Here is an 18,212-nt window from a genome sequence, read left to right on the forward strand (position 1 = left end):
CTGGCCACCTTACCCATTATCTCCTGGCTTAGTTACCTCATGAGTGATGCCTTATTGGTGCCACTTAGAGGTTCAAACCAGTCTTCGGACAGTTGACTAAACAACAACAATATGTACCTATAGTTATCAATAGAAGAGTTGTTGAAGCTATCTATTAAAATTTGTGTACATTTCTTAACAAAAACAGTCATTTTTAAAAGTGGGCCTGCAATTGTTTGAACCGCTTTATTGATCGGTTGCAATTGCAGCCGTATGACATATGGTGGGAAACAGTTGAAGGGTTCAGAACCATAGTGGGCCAAGCGCCATTTATTAAAAACGGAGAAAGCAAGGGTTAAAATTAAGTGAATATCATAGTTTAATGAAGACTGAAATATCATTTAGTTTTAATGTGCATACTTTATATTACTTGCTATATGTTTCATGGAATTATGGTATTCACTTAATTTTAACTCTTGTTTTATTCGTTTTTATTATATGGCGCTTGGCCCACTATGGCTCTGAACCCTTCGATTATCAATCGGTGCAAACAATTGAAAGTCAGTGTTAAAATACTTCTCGCACTAGTGTTATAAGTACTTTTCTCATTCTACCATATAATAGTCAATCTTAACACGCCAGTCTAACGTAAAAGTTCTGCTTTTAGAAATGGCTGTCTAAAAATATACATGAAATAATTACTAAAATTTCATTGAAGGTACGTCTTGGAGATCCGCACTCCTGTAGTTGCCGGCCATACCGCCAAGAGCATGAATTGTGCCTTCATATTTGTTGGACTCTTTTAAGGAAGCTGAGACTGAAACCAGAAGACCCTCTCTCGTTCCAGGTGACTTTCAATCACAATATTGTCAAGTAATACAAGTGGTTTATAAAGGACAAGAAAAGCGCAGTTCGTTGACAGGTGTCATTTTTAATTAGGATATTTTACGACGCTCTATCAACATCTCAGGCTATTTAGCGTCTGAATGAGATGGAGGTGATAATGCCGGTGAAATGAGTCCGGGGTCCAGTACCGAAAGTTCATATTGGGTTGAGAGAAAACTCCGGAAAAAGCCTCAACCAGGTAACTTGCCCCGACCAGAAATCGAATCCGGGCCATCTGGTTTCGCGGCCAGGCTCGCTGACCGTTACTCCACAGGTGTGGACGACAGGTGTCATTTCTTAACTATGTACAGATTCAGTCGCCAGTAATTATTTCTTGTAACACGTGAGAACTGAAAAACAAACTTTATAGTACATTATGCAACGAGCCTATAATGGTAGTAATTAAGACGCGAGTATGTTTGTTTATGAAACGAGCGCAAGCGAGTTTCATAATTTTCATACGAGCGTCTTAATGACCATTATAGGCAAGTTTCATACGACTTTTTATGCTCGACCATATTTCTAACTTGAAATTATTCATAAGTATTCATGTTATGGTTATCTAAGTGAAGAGCGGAACTGACCTTCTAAATTGTGAGATATGCGCAGACGCGAAAGTATTGATTTTTTCCGAGGCACGAATGTCATTGACCTTGATATAATCTAGAGAATAACATGAACATTAATATTGATATAACCTGGAAATTGATTTAGAATTGAAAAACGAGGTGACAAATTGAATTTATTTGAATATTATTTACAATTAACGCTAATTATTATAGTAACAGAACATAACCTTCTGCGACAGTATTAGATTTCCAGCCTCCGTGACATTTCGCTAATTGTCTTTCGATTGCATATCTGAGAATAATCGATACTTGCGGTTTTATAATGGTACAATGGTGATTTCTCATTGGCTGAACAACTGAACTATAATGAATAGGTGTACTTTAATGAGGTGTATTAAAGGGCTACTACCAGGTGTATAATTACTACATTTCGGCATGGTCGAGCATAAAAAATATAATAGTTTTTATCGATTTCTAACAGAATCTGAAATCCAACAGTTCACGTTTGTTTCAGTATCAATTACGAGTACCTTTCTCGTCAGTTCCACATTCAAATCTGTTTTCCAGTCTAATCTGTCCGCTTTCCGTTCAAAATGGTACTGTTAGAGACAATGTACCATAGATCAGTGATATTCAATCTATAGTACGCGTACCCCTACGGGGTTGTCTCAAGGGGTACGCATTCCATCAATTAGATATGTAAAAATGCTGACATTTTTATTTTATTATACTTGTTGATATTGTTATTGCATTTTACATATTCTTTTTATAATATCAACTCTTGTTTTTCCTTGCTTCAAGAAATACAGTATTTCTTTCTTTATCGTTATCGTCAATATTACATTTTTTTTTTAAATTTTTGATTAAGAAAGAACTTTTCCTGAAGTAATAGATACAAGACCCTACAGTATGTTGTTGATGTAGGTACTGTATTTGTAATATTTCTGTAAAAGAATCATGGAGATGTTTAATTAATTGTAGATTTTATTACGTAAATTATTTAAGGTTGTAAAAAAATACAAATTTCATATTATTTTTACAGATAATATAAAATGTAATGTAGGTATATTAAACATGAAAAAATTTGTTCATTTGATTTTATAGTAGCTGAGATATAAAAAAAAATAATTTCATTAAATTTTTGCAGGCCAATGGTGTACCTCTCCCTTAAGGGAATAATCATTTAAAAGAGATTTCCAACAGAATATGCGTTTGTGTACACAATCAAATAAATACAAGCAAAGTCGTCACCAAAGACAATTTTTAATGAATGTATCTCTTCTAAATACAGACTGGCATTTCTAATGCGTGAAGATTTCGGTATTGCTTTAGAGGACAGAAAAGACCAGAAAAGTGAGAGAATTGGTTGCCCAAATTAAAATCATAAAATCTGTTACAATTTTATAACTAGGCCTATTGTTTCAACTGAACATCTGAAGTTAGAATTTTGTTTATATTTCCAATGAATATTTGCTATATAGCATGGAATATACTACAGTCCATTGGTTTGTTCGTTCCACCTAATATTTTTAAAATTTCTTTCATGTTTCATGTCTACAAATGTTCCTAAGATCTCATGATATGTTGTCGTACAGAAACAGTTTGGAGTCTCGATAGAATTTAGACTCCAGAGGCATTTCTGCAACGGAGAAAACTTAGTGAGATAAGGAATATCTGGTTGATGTTTTGCCTTGACTTGAAGTAAAGATCCTTTTTGCCCAATATTAATTAATAACAACATGTGAATACTTCACCAAACTTCAGATTCCAAAGCAGCTATTCTATCAATAGTCTCTAAACACACACCTTCATCTCAAACAGCAGAAATAATGAAATGCTCTCTCAATTAATATCACTCAATAAAAGAATTGTATTCCAATGGATACCATCCCATTGTGGAATCCTGGGAAACGAGAATGCGGATGCTTTAGCAAAGAAGGGCAGCACTGCTACTTACAGACCTGTTACTAAATCTACGTATTACTCTGTGAAAAGGTGTATTAAATCTACATACTTAGATTTCAACAAACAAAATTTGATAACACAATCTCAAGGGAAAAAATGGAACTTTTTGCATCATAATCCACAGTTAATTCCCGATTTACCACGAAAATCGTCTGTAGCTGCATTTAGATTGGCAACAGGCCATGATTGTTTGGCCAAACACCTGCATAGAATTGGAATATATCAGTCCCCTAACTGCCCATTGTGCAACTCAAACCAAGAAATGGATTCGGAACACCTCAAAATCTGTGCTTCATTGGCTGGTCATGATAATATCTTTGAAAAATATTGGAGTGCAAGAGGTCAAATGACTTTATTGTTAAACGCCTGGCATTAGAAAACAACATACTTCACCTCATGACGTGTGCCTAGTCATTTCACAATTTGATGGAGGCAACTAGATTTCTATGGAGGTGGCTGCTCAAACAGTCATAGCTTGTAACTAGACAGAAGTTAGCATAAATTGCTATATGTGATAATTGTGGAACTGGTTTAGTGTTAATTATGTATTTATCTTACAGTAGTTACTCCAAGACATTCAAAAGAATTACTTTCTTTACGATTATCGCAGTTATACATTCAATCATTAACCAAAATTATGACATCGACTATATATTCTCCAGGAAGGTTCTTCAAATACTGGCGAGTTTAAATTCGCGTAATAAATTCCCAAATCGGACACTCTAATTTCTTATTACATTTTCAAACATCATTGTCATTCTTTATTTTGATTCACTTCAACTATTTTCTGGTTCTTTGTTAATGAATAAAAATGATCCCAATTCAGTATCTGAAACTAAAGGAACATGCAATCTTAACGAATTTAGAAAACATACATCTTCTTTGAGAACTACTTTAGACAAATAAGACAAATATTATTTACAGCGAGGTCTTGTGCCTCACGAGCTGAATGACTTGGTTCAAGGAACATATGTTTACCACTCCCGAGTGAAGAAGAAAAACTCCAAACCCACAGACACGGTTCAACCCAAACCGATTAGTAACCAGGATTTGTGTCCTATTTGTCTGGAAGAAATGATGAAAGCACGGAGACCTGGTATGTAAAACTCTTTAGTCCATTTATAGTGAGCGTTTTTAGGATTATTGTTATATCGAAAACTGCTACCTCGTAGCGTTATTAAATCATTTGAAAACGAAGGAAGGAATATGTAATTATTTTGTCTCATAGTAATCTCTTAAATATTTCGTGTAAATGTAACTTTTTGTTTTGCAAAGAAATTTTACAATGCAACATTTATTCGGATTAAATTTCTGCACGTTTAAAGTACAAAACTAAAATTCTTTCAGTCATTTATTATCATAATACAGTGCTTTCTTAAATTGACTGAGCATATCTGAAATTAATCAATTACTTTCCCAAAATAAGCTATGAAATATTTAAGATAAAAGCAAGAACGAACAAAATTGTATGAAACCTTTTTGTTTGAAATATCTCGAAGAATAACACTCTGAAAATAATGACAGAAGCCATTCGACGGTGGTTGAAACATGACCTTGGATGCGCTGTAGACAAAAACGCGTTTACTCCGTAGATTTCCATGCTGTCGCCCATGTAACCTGCGCGAGATGACAAGGTCAAGCTTCAGCTAAGGTGGAACGACTTCTACTTTACTTATGATTCACTCTGTACATATACTATATATATATCGGTGACTAAGAAGTAATACATCATATCTGTAAATTTGCAAGTGAATAAAAGAATGTAGGCCTATTAAAATTATTTTTTCTCAAAATAGACAAACTTCTATATTTCTGCTTTGCATCTTCTACTCAAGGACGAAATATTAGTTAACTGTCCAATTTTGCGAACTTAATGTAGTTACACTAAATTACCATTTTTGTAAATACGAGATATCACTTCTTAGCAATCGATGTGTATATCCTATTTATATGCGTATATACACAGGATGGAAGTGAAATAGTCTTGAAGATTTCCAGAGCGAATAGCTCATGTTGTTTGTAACAAAAAACTATAATATCATATTGGTGGAAAGTTCATAGTTTTTTCAGAAAAAAGTGTTTTTTTTTTTTCTCAAATGTTTAACACCCTCTTATTCGGTAACTGTTGCGAGTAGGATCATGATTTTTGTCCATATCGATAGAAAAACTAATAAAGAATAATTTATAGCTCTGGCGTATTTCAATAGTGTGGACGGTTTTCGTGTAAATTTAATTTGAAAAACTTCTAAATTCAAGCCACTGCACGATGCGAACTGGTTGCAACACAGCGCCAGAGAACAGCTCATCAGCGAGACACACCGAATTCGTTGACTTCTTCATTGACCTCACGAGAAGAGTGTGTTAGCGGTGATGTTGCCGAACTGCTAAAATTTCAAACTTAATTTTCTAATTAACCTTGCATTTAATTACAAAACATAATGTAGGTTTACTCTCTGCATCATAATCCACAGTTAATTCCCGATTTACCACGAAAATCGTCTGTAGCTGCATTTAGATTGGCAACAGGCCATGATTGTTTGGCCAAACACCTGCATAGAATTGGAATATATCAGTCCCCTAACTGCCCATTGTGCAACTCAAACCAAGAAATGGATTCGGAACACCTCAGAATCTGTGCTTCATTGGCTGATCATGATAATATCTTTGAAAAATATTGGAGTGCAAGAGGTCAAATAACTTTATTGTCAAACGCCTGGCATTAGAAAACAACAACATAATATAGGTTTTCTCTTTATTTAAACGTACCCTATCGCCCTTTCAATCTGCAACGTTATTTCACTTCAACTCTGTATATCTTTTTTCATATGCCTTCAGATACTTTAACTAAATTCTTCGGCCGTAACAATGTTGCAATGTGAAGAGTTTTTTTTTTGTCCCTTAAGATAATTTTTCCCAGTGAATTTGAACTCAGAAATATCGTGATATAAGTTAATAGCAAGACAGCGACTCGGCCGCCGAGTACAAGTTTCTGATAAATAATGATAAATATTTTCTGACACTAGTAAGCACTATTGCTATCCTCTTGGTGTTGCAATGGGGCGAGGGATCATTTAGTGGCTCAGACCCTTCTGCACACGGTATTGGTCATAGTGATTCAGGTTTTGAAAGTACTTCTTTTTTGTGGGGGGCAACCTAAAATGGTTCGTAATACAGTATTTAGATCTACTACCACGGCTCATTGTGAGCTCCATCCATAATGATTAAACAGGAAAAAAAAGGCATAAGTTATTGATACTTGCATAGATTGACATGTTTAATCCACTCAGAGTTCTCAGGATATAACTAACAGACTCCAAATGTCATTCAGTTCTTGATAATTAAGTAGAATACTTAAGGAAGTTGCTTCTTTAGCTTGTCTACTTACTAAATCCGCTAAATATCTAATGCATTTTCTAGAACGTTGATATACCGGTTATTTAGTAACATTTTCTTAACTCATGATGTTTCTACAGTCATAAATTAGCTTGGATATCATTCTAATTAAATTATTGCACCCAAACAGATTGATTAACAATGAATTTAGATACGTACTGGGGTTCTGTAAGAAGGGAGAGCTACTGCGTAACAACAGACACCATTGTGCCCGTACAGCAATTGCCAACCTGCTAAGAAACAGAGGATGGGAAGTACATGAGGGGATTCATTGTGTGTCTGAAGATGATTCCCATAGAAGAGTCGATATAATTGCCATAAATAGAAGAACCCAGAAAGCGATGGTCTTAGACCCTACGATTTGCTTTGAACGATACACGAATCAAGCACTGCTGATAAATGATGACAAGCGAGCTAAATATGTACCTTGTCTTCCATACCTCAGTAAAAAATATGGCATTTCGCTTTACAACTGGGATGTCACAGGCTTACTATTTGGAGCGAGGGGTTGTTTACCAAAATTTACATGTAATATCCTTAAATAGTTTAAAATTCCCTTTTATGAGGTTCAGAAGATTGTAATGGAAATTCTGAAGGCCTCTCTTCAAATTCTACACTATCATCTATATGTTAACACGTAAATTTTCGTTTTAATGTACAAATCGAATCAGTATTTTGCTCGTTTCATTTCCCTTTATCTTTTATATTTTGTTAATTCCGGATTCCAGTGGTCAACCTCACTTGAGGACGGATGATTTGAAATCTTAGTAGTTTTACATGTATAATTGTACACATTTCTACATTGTATGTAGAACAATTTCGTATAACATAATGGAAACGTATTTTATTTTATCTTTTTATCTTAGCCCATGAATGTTAGTTCTTGCAGTTTCTCGGTTTTTTGTCATCAGGAAGCTTTCAGGTCGGAGCTAAAAACTGTGTACAGGTTGAATTATATCCGGCGCTTTTCTGAAAAAGAAACAAAAATTATTGCTACTCCGTGATCATGTTAGGCTAAGACATTTTGTAATCATGCGCATTGTTCCAGTGACGTTCTGCCGGCATGGATGCGGAAGAGCAGTGCACATTGCGTGCATGAAGGTGGTGGCACACTACCAGTTGGAGCTCGACCAGCACGACGCAAGAGACGACGTAACGCTAACGTGTCCGCTCTGCAGGTACCATCCAACAGTGCTCAATATGAAGTAGTCTTGTAGTACACAAATAATAAAACGCCGTAATCGTTTAAGAGATATAAGAAGTACATTGCACAACAACAACAACAAATAATAATAATAATAATAATAATAATAATAATAATAATAATAATAATAATAATAATAATAAACGTCGGTAACGATCGACCGACTTAGATTTCACGAATGTCAGTAGTCTAAGTCCTTGTAACGAGTGTGGTCGAATTTATATTTGCAACTTTTCATGAAAATTCCACAGTACTAATTACACAAAATAATACTCACACTACAATCTTAGAGCATTTAATATATTATTAAAATATTTAAAATGATACAGTAGTACCCAATAAGATGTAATAATTTCGCTAACATTAATGGATTAAGAGATTATAAACGATCAGTAGGGGGAAAGGAACGACCCCTACCCCATTATCTCCTGACCTAGTTGTCTCATAAGTGGTGCCTTGTTGGTATCACTTGTGAGGTTCAGACCTGTCTTCGGACAGTTGACTGAACAACAACAAACAGTGTAGGTCTAAAAGTAATTGTTCTCAAAGTTGACAATATTTTTTGTAACATAAGACACTTCTAACAATACCGTATTTTCTAGAAGCAAATATTAAAAAAAATCAAAGAAGTAAAATTTGGGAGCAAGGTAAAGTAATGAAGTTGTTTCTGATTTGCATGTCCTACAACTGCCTGCTCAGCAAATGTCAGAGACTAACTCCGTCTAGTTTCACTTTAATTTCAATGCACAGCGTTTATGTTGAAGTGGTCGTTGTTAATCTGTATGTGTCGAAAATGCGTATGACATAAAAATAGTATATACGAATATTTTTTTCTCCTTTAGTGGAAGGCCCCTTTGGTAAGCATCGCAACGTTTAGGCTTATTGTGCAACTTCCTTAAATCGGGATAGTTTTTGAAGTCCTTAGGATCGCTTTTTTTTTTGATCACGTGATTCGCTACTTGGTGCCATCAGCATCCAGATCTGACAGGAGACCATTCCTCCACCACCCTGTGATATTTCTCTGCAGCATTCTCAGATCGATGGCATCTGTTCGCAAATCACGTGCTTGAATCTGCTGCATCCTTAACCAGAAGGACACGCTTCCATCGATTCCGCTATTTACCAAGGCGTCATCTATCCGAGGGAGCTACACTCCCTCGTCAAACGGCAATCAGGTTACTGAAGTCTCTGCGGCTTCACTGGGATTGGGGTACGTGCAGCTCCCGCAGACTGGTGGCATCTGACTAATGAAGGCGAAATGAATCCGGGGTCCAACGCCGAAAGTTACCCAGCAATTCTGCTTGAAGTGGTTGAGGGTAAATCTTGGAAAAAACTTCAACCAGATAACTTGTCCCAATCGGGATTTGAACCCGGGCCCGCTCATTTCATGGTCAGGTAACTTAATCGTTACTCCATAGCGGTGGACATAAACGAGTATAATATCATATACGAATTTGGGGACGGTGCTTTGATTGTGATGTAGTCTTTGAATACTGCAGCATGTTTTGGAGGAAGCTGTCTCGTGAGAAGTTCTTGTGGCTGCTAAAATGCGTTGTGTATTACTCAACATTAAAAGCATAGTTTGTAAATGTGATGTTAATACGAAGTTACGTTGCCTAATCTTCTTATTTCAAAGTGAATGTCATTATTCATAGCGCAAGTTTTCTATCGTTTAATTATCATGCTATCTCATTTATCCATTTTATTATAGAGGAATGTTAAAAAAATAACTTTCATAAACCGACATACAATGAAAATACCGAGCATTTTACAGACAGCGAAAACAGATCTAATGGGCCTATCTGAAATCATGTGTGACTTATGATATAGACAACCTGTAATGCAGATGCGTCAAAGAAGTTGCCTTTCTTGCTAGGCTGACTGTGATACACAGTACAAGAAATAATTTACTCTCTCATTGTGAGGCACAGAGGAAGTTATGTAATGGTGCATTAGTGTTGTTTTCTTTAATTTGGATGAAGATATGTTTTCACTGCTCATGAATGTTAAAAAAAGGCTTCTGATCTTTATCTATTTGTTCGTTTGTCTGCGTAATCTTCCTTCAAATCTTTTTTAAATATTCATTTGTTTCCAGTAATGCCTGTGATGTCGAATGTTTCTGGAATTAACTACCGCTCTTTAGGACGACATTTTGTCGCCATAGAAACGCATCCTGTCACCCTCTTAAGGAAAAACAGTGCTCTCCTATATGAAATGACTAATGCTTGTTTACTTGTACATGAGATATATCAATGATTTGTTTTTTATTTTGCTGTAAGATGCATTGTTCTTATAAGGCTGATAGCAATTATATTAGGAAACAAACGGCAAACCGACGCTGTAAAGCACCTCGACATTTCCCCCGTTAAAGTAAGTATTATACAGTGCATAGCCCTTTCAGTTCTTCAGTAAAAAATCTTGGCATTCACATGGATAATAATCTCAACTGGGACATGCAAATCACAGAAACCTGCAGAAAAGTATATTCTACTATCCACGTACTAAAATGGATAAATGTTCATCTTCCCTCTTGTTAAAAAAGTCCCTTGTGCGGACGCTTGTATTTCCCTATATTGACTATGCTGACATTTTACTGACTGACCTTTCCAGCGACAACAAAACGAAACTTCAACGTGCTCGTAATTTGTGTGTAAGTTTTGTAAGTAATGTTCGCAAATATGATCAGATTACCCCATCTCTGGAAGCAATAGGTTGGCTTAAACTAGATACGAAAAGAAATTTATATTCACTTCACCTTCTCTTCGAAATCTTGAACTCTTCTATTCCTTCGTACTTGTCATCTCGCTTCACTTACCTTCCTTCCCACCACAATTTGAACACACGCTCTCGCCATGAAACAATACTACATCCTATCGCACCTCCTCATACTCAACCTCTTTCACAATGGCCCTGCCAAGACTCTAGAATTAGCTAGCTGCTAGCATCAAGGACTGTCGAAATAAAACTGAATTCAAATGCAAAGTTACTAAACATTTGGTCAGTAATTGAGACTCGTTCAAGTATGGTTTCTTGTATATAGTTATTTTAATCTATCACAAAATATTTCAATAACCGGTAATTTCATCACTATATAATTTTGTTATTCTAGGTTTAATTTGTAATTCAGTAAATACAAAAAAAATCTTTGTTCTTAATTAACTTCTATAACAAATTGTTTAGCTTTCATTAGTGAGGTAATCTTTTCGTACGTCGATTTTTATTGTAATAATTATAATTGTAAATTTAATATTACTTGTAATTTTATTCTTCATATTGTAGTTGTAATCCCTTGGTAGAAGGGCAGAGAAGGCCTGGCGGCCTCATCTCTACCAGGTTAAATAAATAAATACTAATACTAATAGTCATCGGTGATCTCTTGATTACCGTGCATACTTATATTGCGGGTTTTTTAAATTGTATGTATGTATGTATGTATGTATGTATGTATGTATGTATGTATGTATGTATGCATGTATGCATGTATGCATGTTAAAGAAAGAAATTGAAGTCTCAAAAAATATTTATCAGTTAAATTAAGTATAGAATATTTTCTCAAGTTGGAAATATTCTCAGATTAAACTTTACATCTTGAAGAGATGTATGCCTACATGAATTACTGTACTTTGGAAAATTAATACTTTTTTAACTGTTGAGTGAATAAAATAAAAAATGGAATATGTACTCATAGATTTGTATAACTCCAATAATAATGTTTTTTTTTTAAATAAATCCTTTACTTAATTTCTTAATAATAAGAATGAAAATGAAGCGTGTCTTTTAATGACACCTATTTTTTCCATGTTATTGCATAATCACAGCGGTGAATTCTGAATATTTGTTGTAGGGGCGACTTCTGCACGTGGCTCGAGCTGAGGGATGAGTGCCGCAACGCACCCCACCTTCGCAAACAGCGGCCCATCCTGCCGCCTCTTGTGGGGCCCCGTCCCCTCCACGAAGGCGTGACCTGCACCTCCTGTAACTCCAGTCCCGTGGTGGGCGCGCTGTACCGCTGTCTGACCTGCCCCTATGTGCTGATGTGCGACGTCTGCGTCACGGAGCGTCAGGGGCCCAGCGTCATGGGGCTGCACGTGGACCACGGCCTGGCCGTCAAGCAGGTATTGATAGGGGACATCGTATTGATCCAACCCTCTCACCGTTGTCTTACAGGTTCGAGTCCCACATATCTGACCTTCAGCTGCATTTCGATTTAAGAATTTTATTTGGCATTTCTCTAATACAATCACCAACGGAAGATTAACAATTTTTACCCGTTTACTGGAGTATTTATTTCGTTTTCATAACAGTGACACCCTTCATTCATGACGAGATTTGCCTTATTTTTCTCAGCACTTCCAGCTTTTTACAATATTTTCTTCTCAATAGAACTTGATGACAAGAATTGTTATCAAGAGTCGTGGTTCGAATTCCAACGTGTTCTGATCGCAACTCACTTACGACTTGAGCGATGACACTGCGAAAGACAACCAAATCCGTTCTATCCCAGGGATTGAAAAATTTAGTATTTATTTACTTAACCTGGTAGAGATAAGAGCGTCAGGCCTTCTCTGCCCCTCTACCAAGGGATTACAACTACAATATGAAGAATAAAATTACAAGTAATATTAAATTTACAATTATAATTATTACAATAAAAATCGACGTACGAAAAGATTACCTCACTAATGAAAGCTAAACAATTTGTTATAGAAGTTAAGAACAAAGATTTTTTTTTGTATTTACTGAATTACAAATTAAACCTAGAATAACAAAATTATATAGTGATGAAATTACCGGTTATTGAAATATTTTGTGATAGATTAAAATAACTATTTACAAGAAACCACACCTGAACGAGTCTCAATTACTGACCAAATGTCTAGTAACTTTGCATTTGAATTCAGTTTTATTTCGACAGTCCTTGATGCTAGCAGCTAGCTAATTCCAGAGTCTTGGCAGGGCCATTGTGAAAGAGGTTGAGTATGAGGAGGTGCGATAGGATGTAGTATTGTTTCATGGCGAGAGCGTGTGTTCAAATTGTGGTGGGAAGGAAGGTAAGTGAAGCGAGATGACAAGTACGAAGGAATAGAAGAGTTCAAGATTTCGAAGAGAAGGTGAAGTGAATATAAATTTCTTTTCGTATCTAGTTTAAGCCAACCTATTGCTTCCAGAGATGGGGTAATCTGATCATATTTGCGAACATTACTTACAAAACTTACACACAAATTACGAGCACGTTGAAGTTTCGTTTTGTTGTCGCTGGAAAGGTCAGTCAGTAAAATGTCAGCATAGTCAATATAGGGAAATACAAGCGTCCGCACAAGGGACTTTTTTAACAAGAGGGAAGATGAACATTTATCCATTTTAGTACGTGGATAGTAGAATATACTTTTCTGCAGGTTTCTGTGATTTGCATGTCCCAGTTGAGATTATTATCCATGTGAATGCCAAGATTCTTTACTGAAGATCTGAAAGGGATATGCAATGTAATTACTTTAACGGGGGAAATGTCAAGGTGTTTTACAGTATCAGCTTGTCGTTTGTGTCCGAATATGATTGCATATGTCTTTCCAGGATTGATTTTAAGATGGAGTTTCTTTGTCACAATCGAGTCAATGTCTTCGTTCAATTTGTCTATAGCGTCGTTTACTCAGTCTAAGCGGGAAGAGATGTAGCATTGAAGATCGTCAGCATACAAGTGATAGTTACAATGCCTTACAAGAAATGTAATATAATTGACATATATTGTGAACAACAATGGTCCGAGTACCGACCCCTGTGGTGTACCTGATGTTATGTTAAGTCAGGAGGAACTTCGATTCCCGGATACAATACATTGTTATCTTTCCCGCAAGTAGGATTCGAACCAACTCACAGCAGTCTCTGACAAATACAAATTTCTCAATTTATGGGTGGGCAGGTCAAAATTTATAGAGTTGAAAGCTTTGCTAAGGTCAAGAAGTGTTAGTATTGTTACTTTATTAGAGTAAATGGCTTCACGAATGTCTTCGGTCGCTTTAAGTAGAGCAGTGCTTGTGTTGTGTCCATCTCTGAAACCTGACTGATACTTATCGAATAGTAATAAAATCTTTGCTGCTGGACTAGTGGTTAGCGAAAATGTAACCCCTCGTTGCCTGTACTATTATTTCTTTAAAATTACTTCAGGATTAGCACTTTCATGTTTATTCATTTCATTCAAATTTTTCTGTCCAAAGATAGGTCTTTCACTGCAAATCCAACATTCTTCAATCCTCTGTATTTTCCTTTTTCCTCTTAGTCTTAGCATACGATTCATATGTTGTCTATCATGTTGTGTTTATTATTACAGCTCCTTGCGTTAATTTTTTTAAATTTTAGAACATTTTTATATAAATATAAGGGCATTTTATTGATCATTTTCAGCTATTTTTAGGTCATCAACATCCACCCCCTAATCATAACTCCTCACGAACTGGATACGACAATGTAGACACAACTTGCGGACTTTTATAAAATTATACCAAATCATAACTATTGACAGTAGAGCTTTCTTCTTGAACCTCGTATAGGCAATGAATTTACGTAACACATCATTTATAAGTACACCTAATGTTATGGGACATACACCGTGTCTCGCTTAGAGGGATCGAGAAATAGAGCTACTTTAAAGTATTGTAAATTTATTCCAATTCAACAATGTAACTTTATTCTCACACCAATAATAATCACTTTCTACAATTTAATTCTACTCCCGTCAACAATGGGATTTGCACTCCACACACGACAATGACAATTTACTTGGATTATTGAGGACAACAATGAACTGTTAATCTTAACTAATGTTCACAAAGCACTATTTACAAATCAACTGTCAGTTCTCAGTTCACAGTGCGTTTGCCTTGGCTAGCTCTTCTAGCTCAGTCACTCAAGTTCACAGTATCTCGAACCCCGGACCTTCAGAGACAGTACACTGAACTTCGAACTCAGGTCCTCCAACTGCGGTCCACTGCACTCAAACTCAGGACTTCCGGCTCCACAGTTACGGACACAACTCAAGTCGAACTCCTGTCTCGAAGCTGGCTTCACTGCTACACAAGACTGGCTGGCTTGCTGTCCACTGACTATAACAACACTGCTCAAGTTCACTCGCGCGTTGTATTTATGACTAAGCCATAGTTTCTGGAGAGTTCGCGGTCGGTCGACAGATGCCTAGAAGATAACGCCTATCCAGACTTCTCTGGATTTTTCTCCTCAGTCACCAGCTGCTTTACTTTCCCCTCTCTGCCGCGGAACAGCATGTCGCCTCCTCCCCTCTCCTCTCCACGCCGCGCGCCGTCCCCCAGTGCTCCGTGGAGCCCGTGTCGACTCACGCGCGACCTGCTCTCTTGCGGGACGCGTGATCGAGTCTCGATGTGGCTGTCACAGTATAGATAATGGTTTTATAACATAACTTTTTGTACAGCTTGATGTAAAAACTCTTCGAGTTTAGGAGAATGGCCAGTGCAACTCGATGTGTGCGCCTCGAGCTACCCTGAATACATCTAAAAGGTACTCAACCTTCTGCCAAGTGTTCCATAACATTTGTGGGGCGATTAGCGCAGCTGCATTTATAGTGCGTTGTCTCAGTTTTTCCAAGGTGTCAACTGTACCAGTTGGTACACAACATTCGTCATAAAGCCCCAGAAAAAGGTCAATAGGCGTCAAGTCGGGTGACCTAGGTGGCCAGGGAAGGTTTCTCCTTTTCCGATCAACCTATTGTGAAAGTTTGCATTCAAGAAGCCACGCACTACTCCATAGTAATGGGGTGGAGCCCCATGTTGCTGAAAAACTGATCCTGGAGGAGTTGATCAACAACAAAAGTTCTGCACATGTCCAGATACACATTCTCTTTGATTGTCACCTCGATGAAAGAGAATGGTCCAATGACGGAATGTTCTACTGAATGTCGCCAGGCTTGTTTCCACGATAAACGTTAGTGCGCATGCGCATGAACATGCAACTGTTTTCAAACATTGGTGCATAAACTTGGACAGTTTCTGCATCTTGTCAGATGTAAATCAAAACAATATCTTCATCTGATTTTAAATGGTGAGCATTTATTTCTCGATCCCTCTAAGCGGGACACGTTGTATTAATGTAAATGATACCAAAACATAGACTCGTCTGAAATGTTACGCGATTGTAAATGATTTTGGAAACCGAATCACTCAAGTGAAGTGGGTATGCATTGGATATACGCATATATATATTTTTTTCTATATTGAAATTGTTTCATATTTTTCATATAGAATTGCAAATTTGCCAATTGAAAGATTTGTAATGTTTTGTGAGAACACCGGAGTCACTGCTTTGTGGACACATCGCATGTCAAGTACCTTTCACTGCCACACTGCGGCAGGCTGTCCGCCTACTGCTAAGTGATCGTTCAGTTAAGTGATACAGTAAAGGCTGAATTACACATGAGCACGCAACCATTTCCTCTTCTATATTAGCACAGTAATGCTCTAGGAATGCAAATGAGAACTTTACCTTACCAAAATGTTCTAGATTTTCACCCACCACTCCTTCAGCCCAATTATTAAATCGTGCAATATTATAGTTCCTTATTTAATGATGCCTTCAAATTTTAGAGGGTATTTATCATAGGTGTGTTAATGATATAATTAAGATGGCATGAGCAAACCCAGAGGAAATAGAAGTTATAACAGAAAATTTGCTTCATAATCGTATGAAATTTAGGCGACTATCGAAACCGGTAGTCTTTGATGATAAATTTATTGTTTAATCTAACTCTGTTAATTTTAATTTTAATTTTTCTACTACAATATTCCTCGTTTTTATCCGACTATCAGATATGAGAAGAATGAACAGGACCAAGCACAAGATGTGGACCAAGAAAGAAAAATATTTATGAGCCTTGCTTTCCTTTCTTTTAGGAGAATTAAAGAGACAAATTCCCTAATTTCAAATTAATTTATAAGGTTTACTTTTTGGTGCTAAGAAGGCTATCTATCACAACACTGTAATTTTATTTAACAATTTTGGCCTCAATAATAATACCAAATTTTATTTGCCGAGAACATTATTGCTGAATCTATTGTTATTTAAATCATCACATAAATAAAAATGTTTAAATTAAAAAAAAGCATGTCATATAATGTAAACCTTAACACTAAACGAATATGTATTTACTATATATATTAAATTATTATCTTAAATGAGTGACAGTGTCAGCCGTGTCTTAAGGCAACTTGTTAAACACATGCAGCTTCATTTATTTGTTTCATTGAATCAATAAATGTTTTACTTTTACATGAAAGGAAAAAAGAAATAAGGAAATTAAAACTAGCTTTGTTGCTTTTCATGTTTGAGAACATTCTTGGTAATCCACATGTTGTTATGATAATTCCAAGCGAGAGCCATACAGCCATTAACCAGCTCATTCATACTCGATTGATCTATGAGAATCTGATTACACTGATAGTAGGCCTGGTACTCTAAAATTAATAATCGATCATTTTTCCCTTACGTCATTTGTTTTTCCTACGTTCATTTTTTTACCATCATCTCTGCTCCGATAGTAAGCCTGTATTCATGTGTATAACCTCAAATGTTTAGTTTTCTTCTATAATTCATTCGTTTTAATCCTATCATCTCTGATTCATTCAATTACGGCAGAGAAAATATGTATTCTGCTATAGATTAATGGCGGTTCATTATGTTGCTATAATCTGAAATGTTCAGTTGTTTTTAAATAAATTAAATTTCAGATATCCGCGTTGTTCTCCTTGCAATTAAGGTTATAAAATTTGTGTTTTTTGTGAAGACGAAAGAAATAAGTCATTGCCATGAACATGAACATCATAAGTATATTATAAAAATTCCAATCTTTCTCGCATCGGAATTATCTCACTGAATACAATTCGTGCTTGATATTTTCTCTGTGATAATTTAATTGAGCTTCTAAACTCATAACCTTTGATCTCGAAAAAATATCATGACAACATACATTCGTTAAGCTCAATTAAATTATCGAGAAACTATTAGCACTCGTATTATAGAGGATAATTTTTCGTATCTTTTTGCACAATTCTCAGCTTAAATCTAGTTTCTAGATAGAATTTTGGTAATGTATTAGAGATTTTTAACATATCACTTACCAGTACTGTATTACTGCTGGGATTACAATAATTACATTTCAGGGTAATACCACTAGTATTGAGTTGTGAGGGTGCTAGAAA

General features: G+C 36.0%; 1 protein-coding gene across 4 annotated transcripts in view; it reads left to right on the forward strand.

Annotated features, from left to right (window-relative positions):
- LOC138712472 (E3 ubiquitin-protein ligase Zswim2-like) overlaps positions 1-18,212 on the forward strand; it is a 53,017-nt gene that overhangs the window by 3,118 nt on the left and 31,687 nt on the right. For all 4 annotated transcript variants that reach the window (XM_069844323.1, XM_069844322.1, XM_069844324.1 and 1 more), the window contains exons 2-5: positions 698-826; positions 4,323-4,494; positions 7,840-7,969; positions 11,840-12,110. In XM_069844323.1, coding sequence (XP_069700424.1) covers positions 698-826; positions 4,323-4,494; positions 7,840-7,969; positions 11,840-12,110 — 702 coding nt within the window. The remainder of the gene's footprint in view (positions 1-697; positions 827-4,322; positions 4,495-7,839; positions 7,970-11,839; positions 12,111-18,212) is intronic.

This window comes from Periplaneta americana, chromosome 13, assembly GCF_040183065.1.
Source record: "Periplaneta americana isolate PAMFEO1 chromosome 13, P.americana_PAMFEO1_priV1, whole genome shotgun sequence".
Lineage (NCBI taxonomy): Eukaryota > Metazoa > Arthropoda > Insecta > Blattodea > Blattidae > Periplaneta > Periplaneta americana.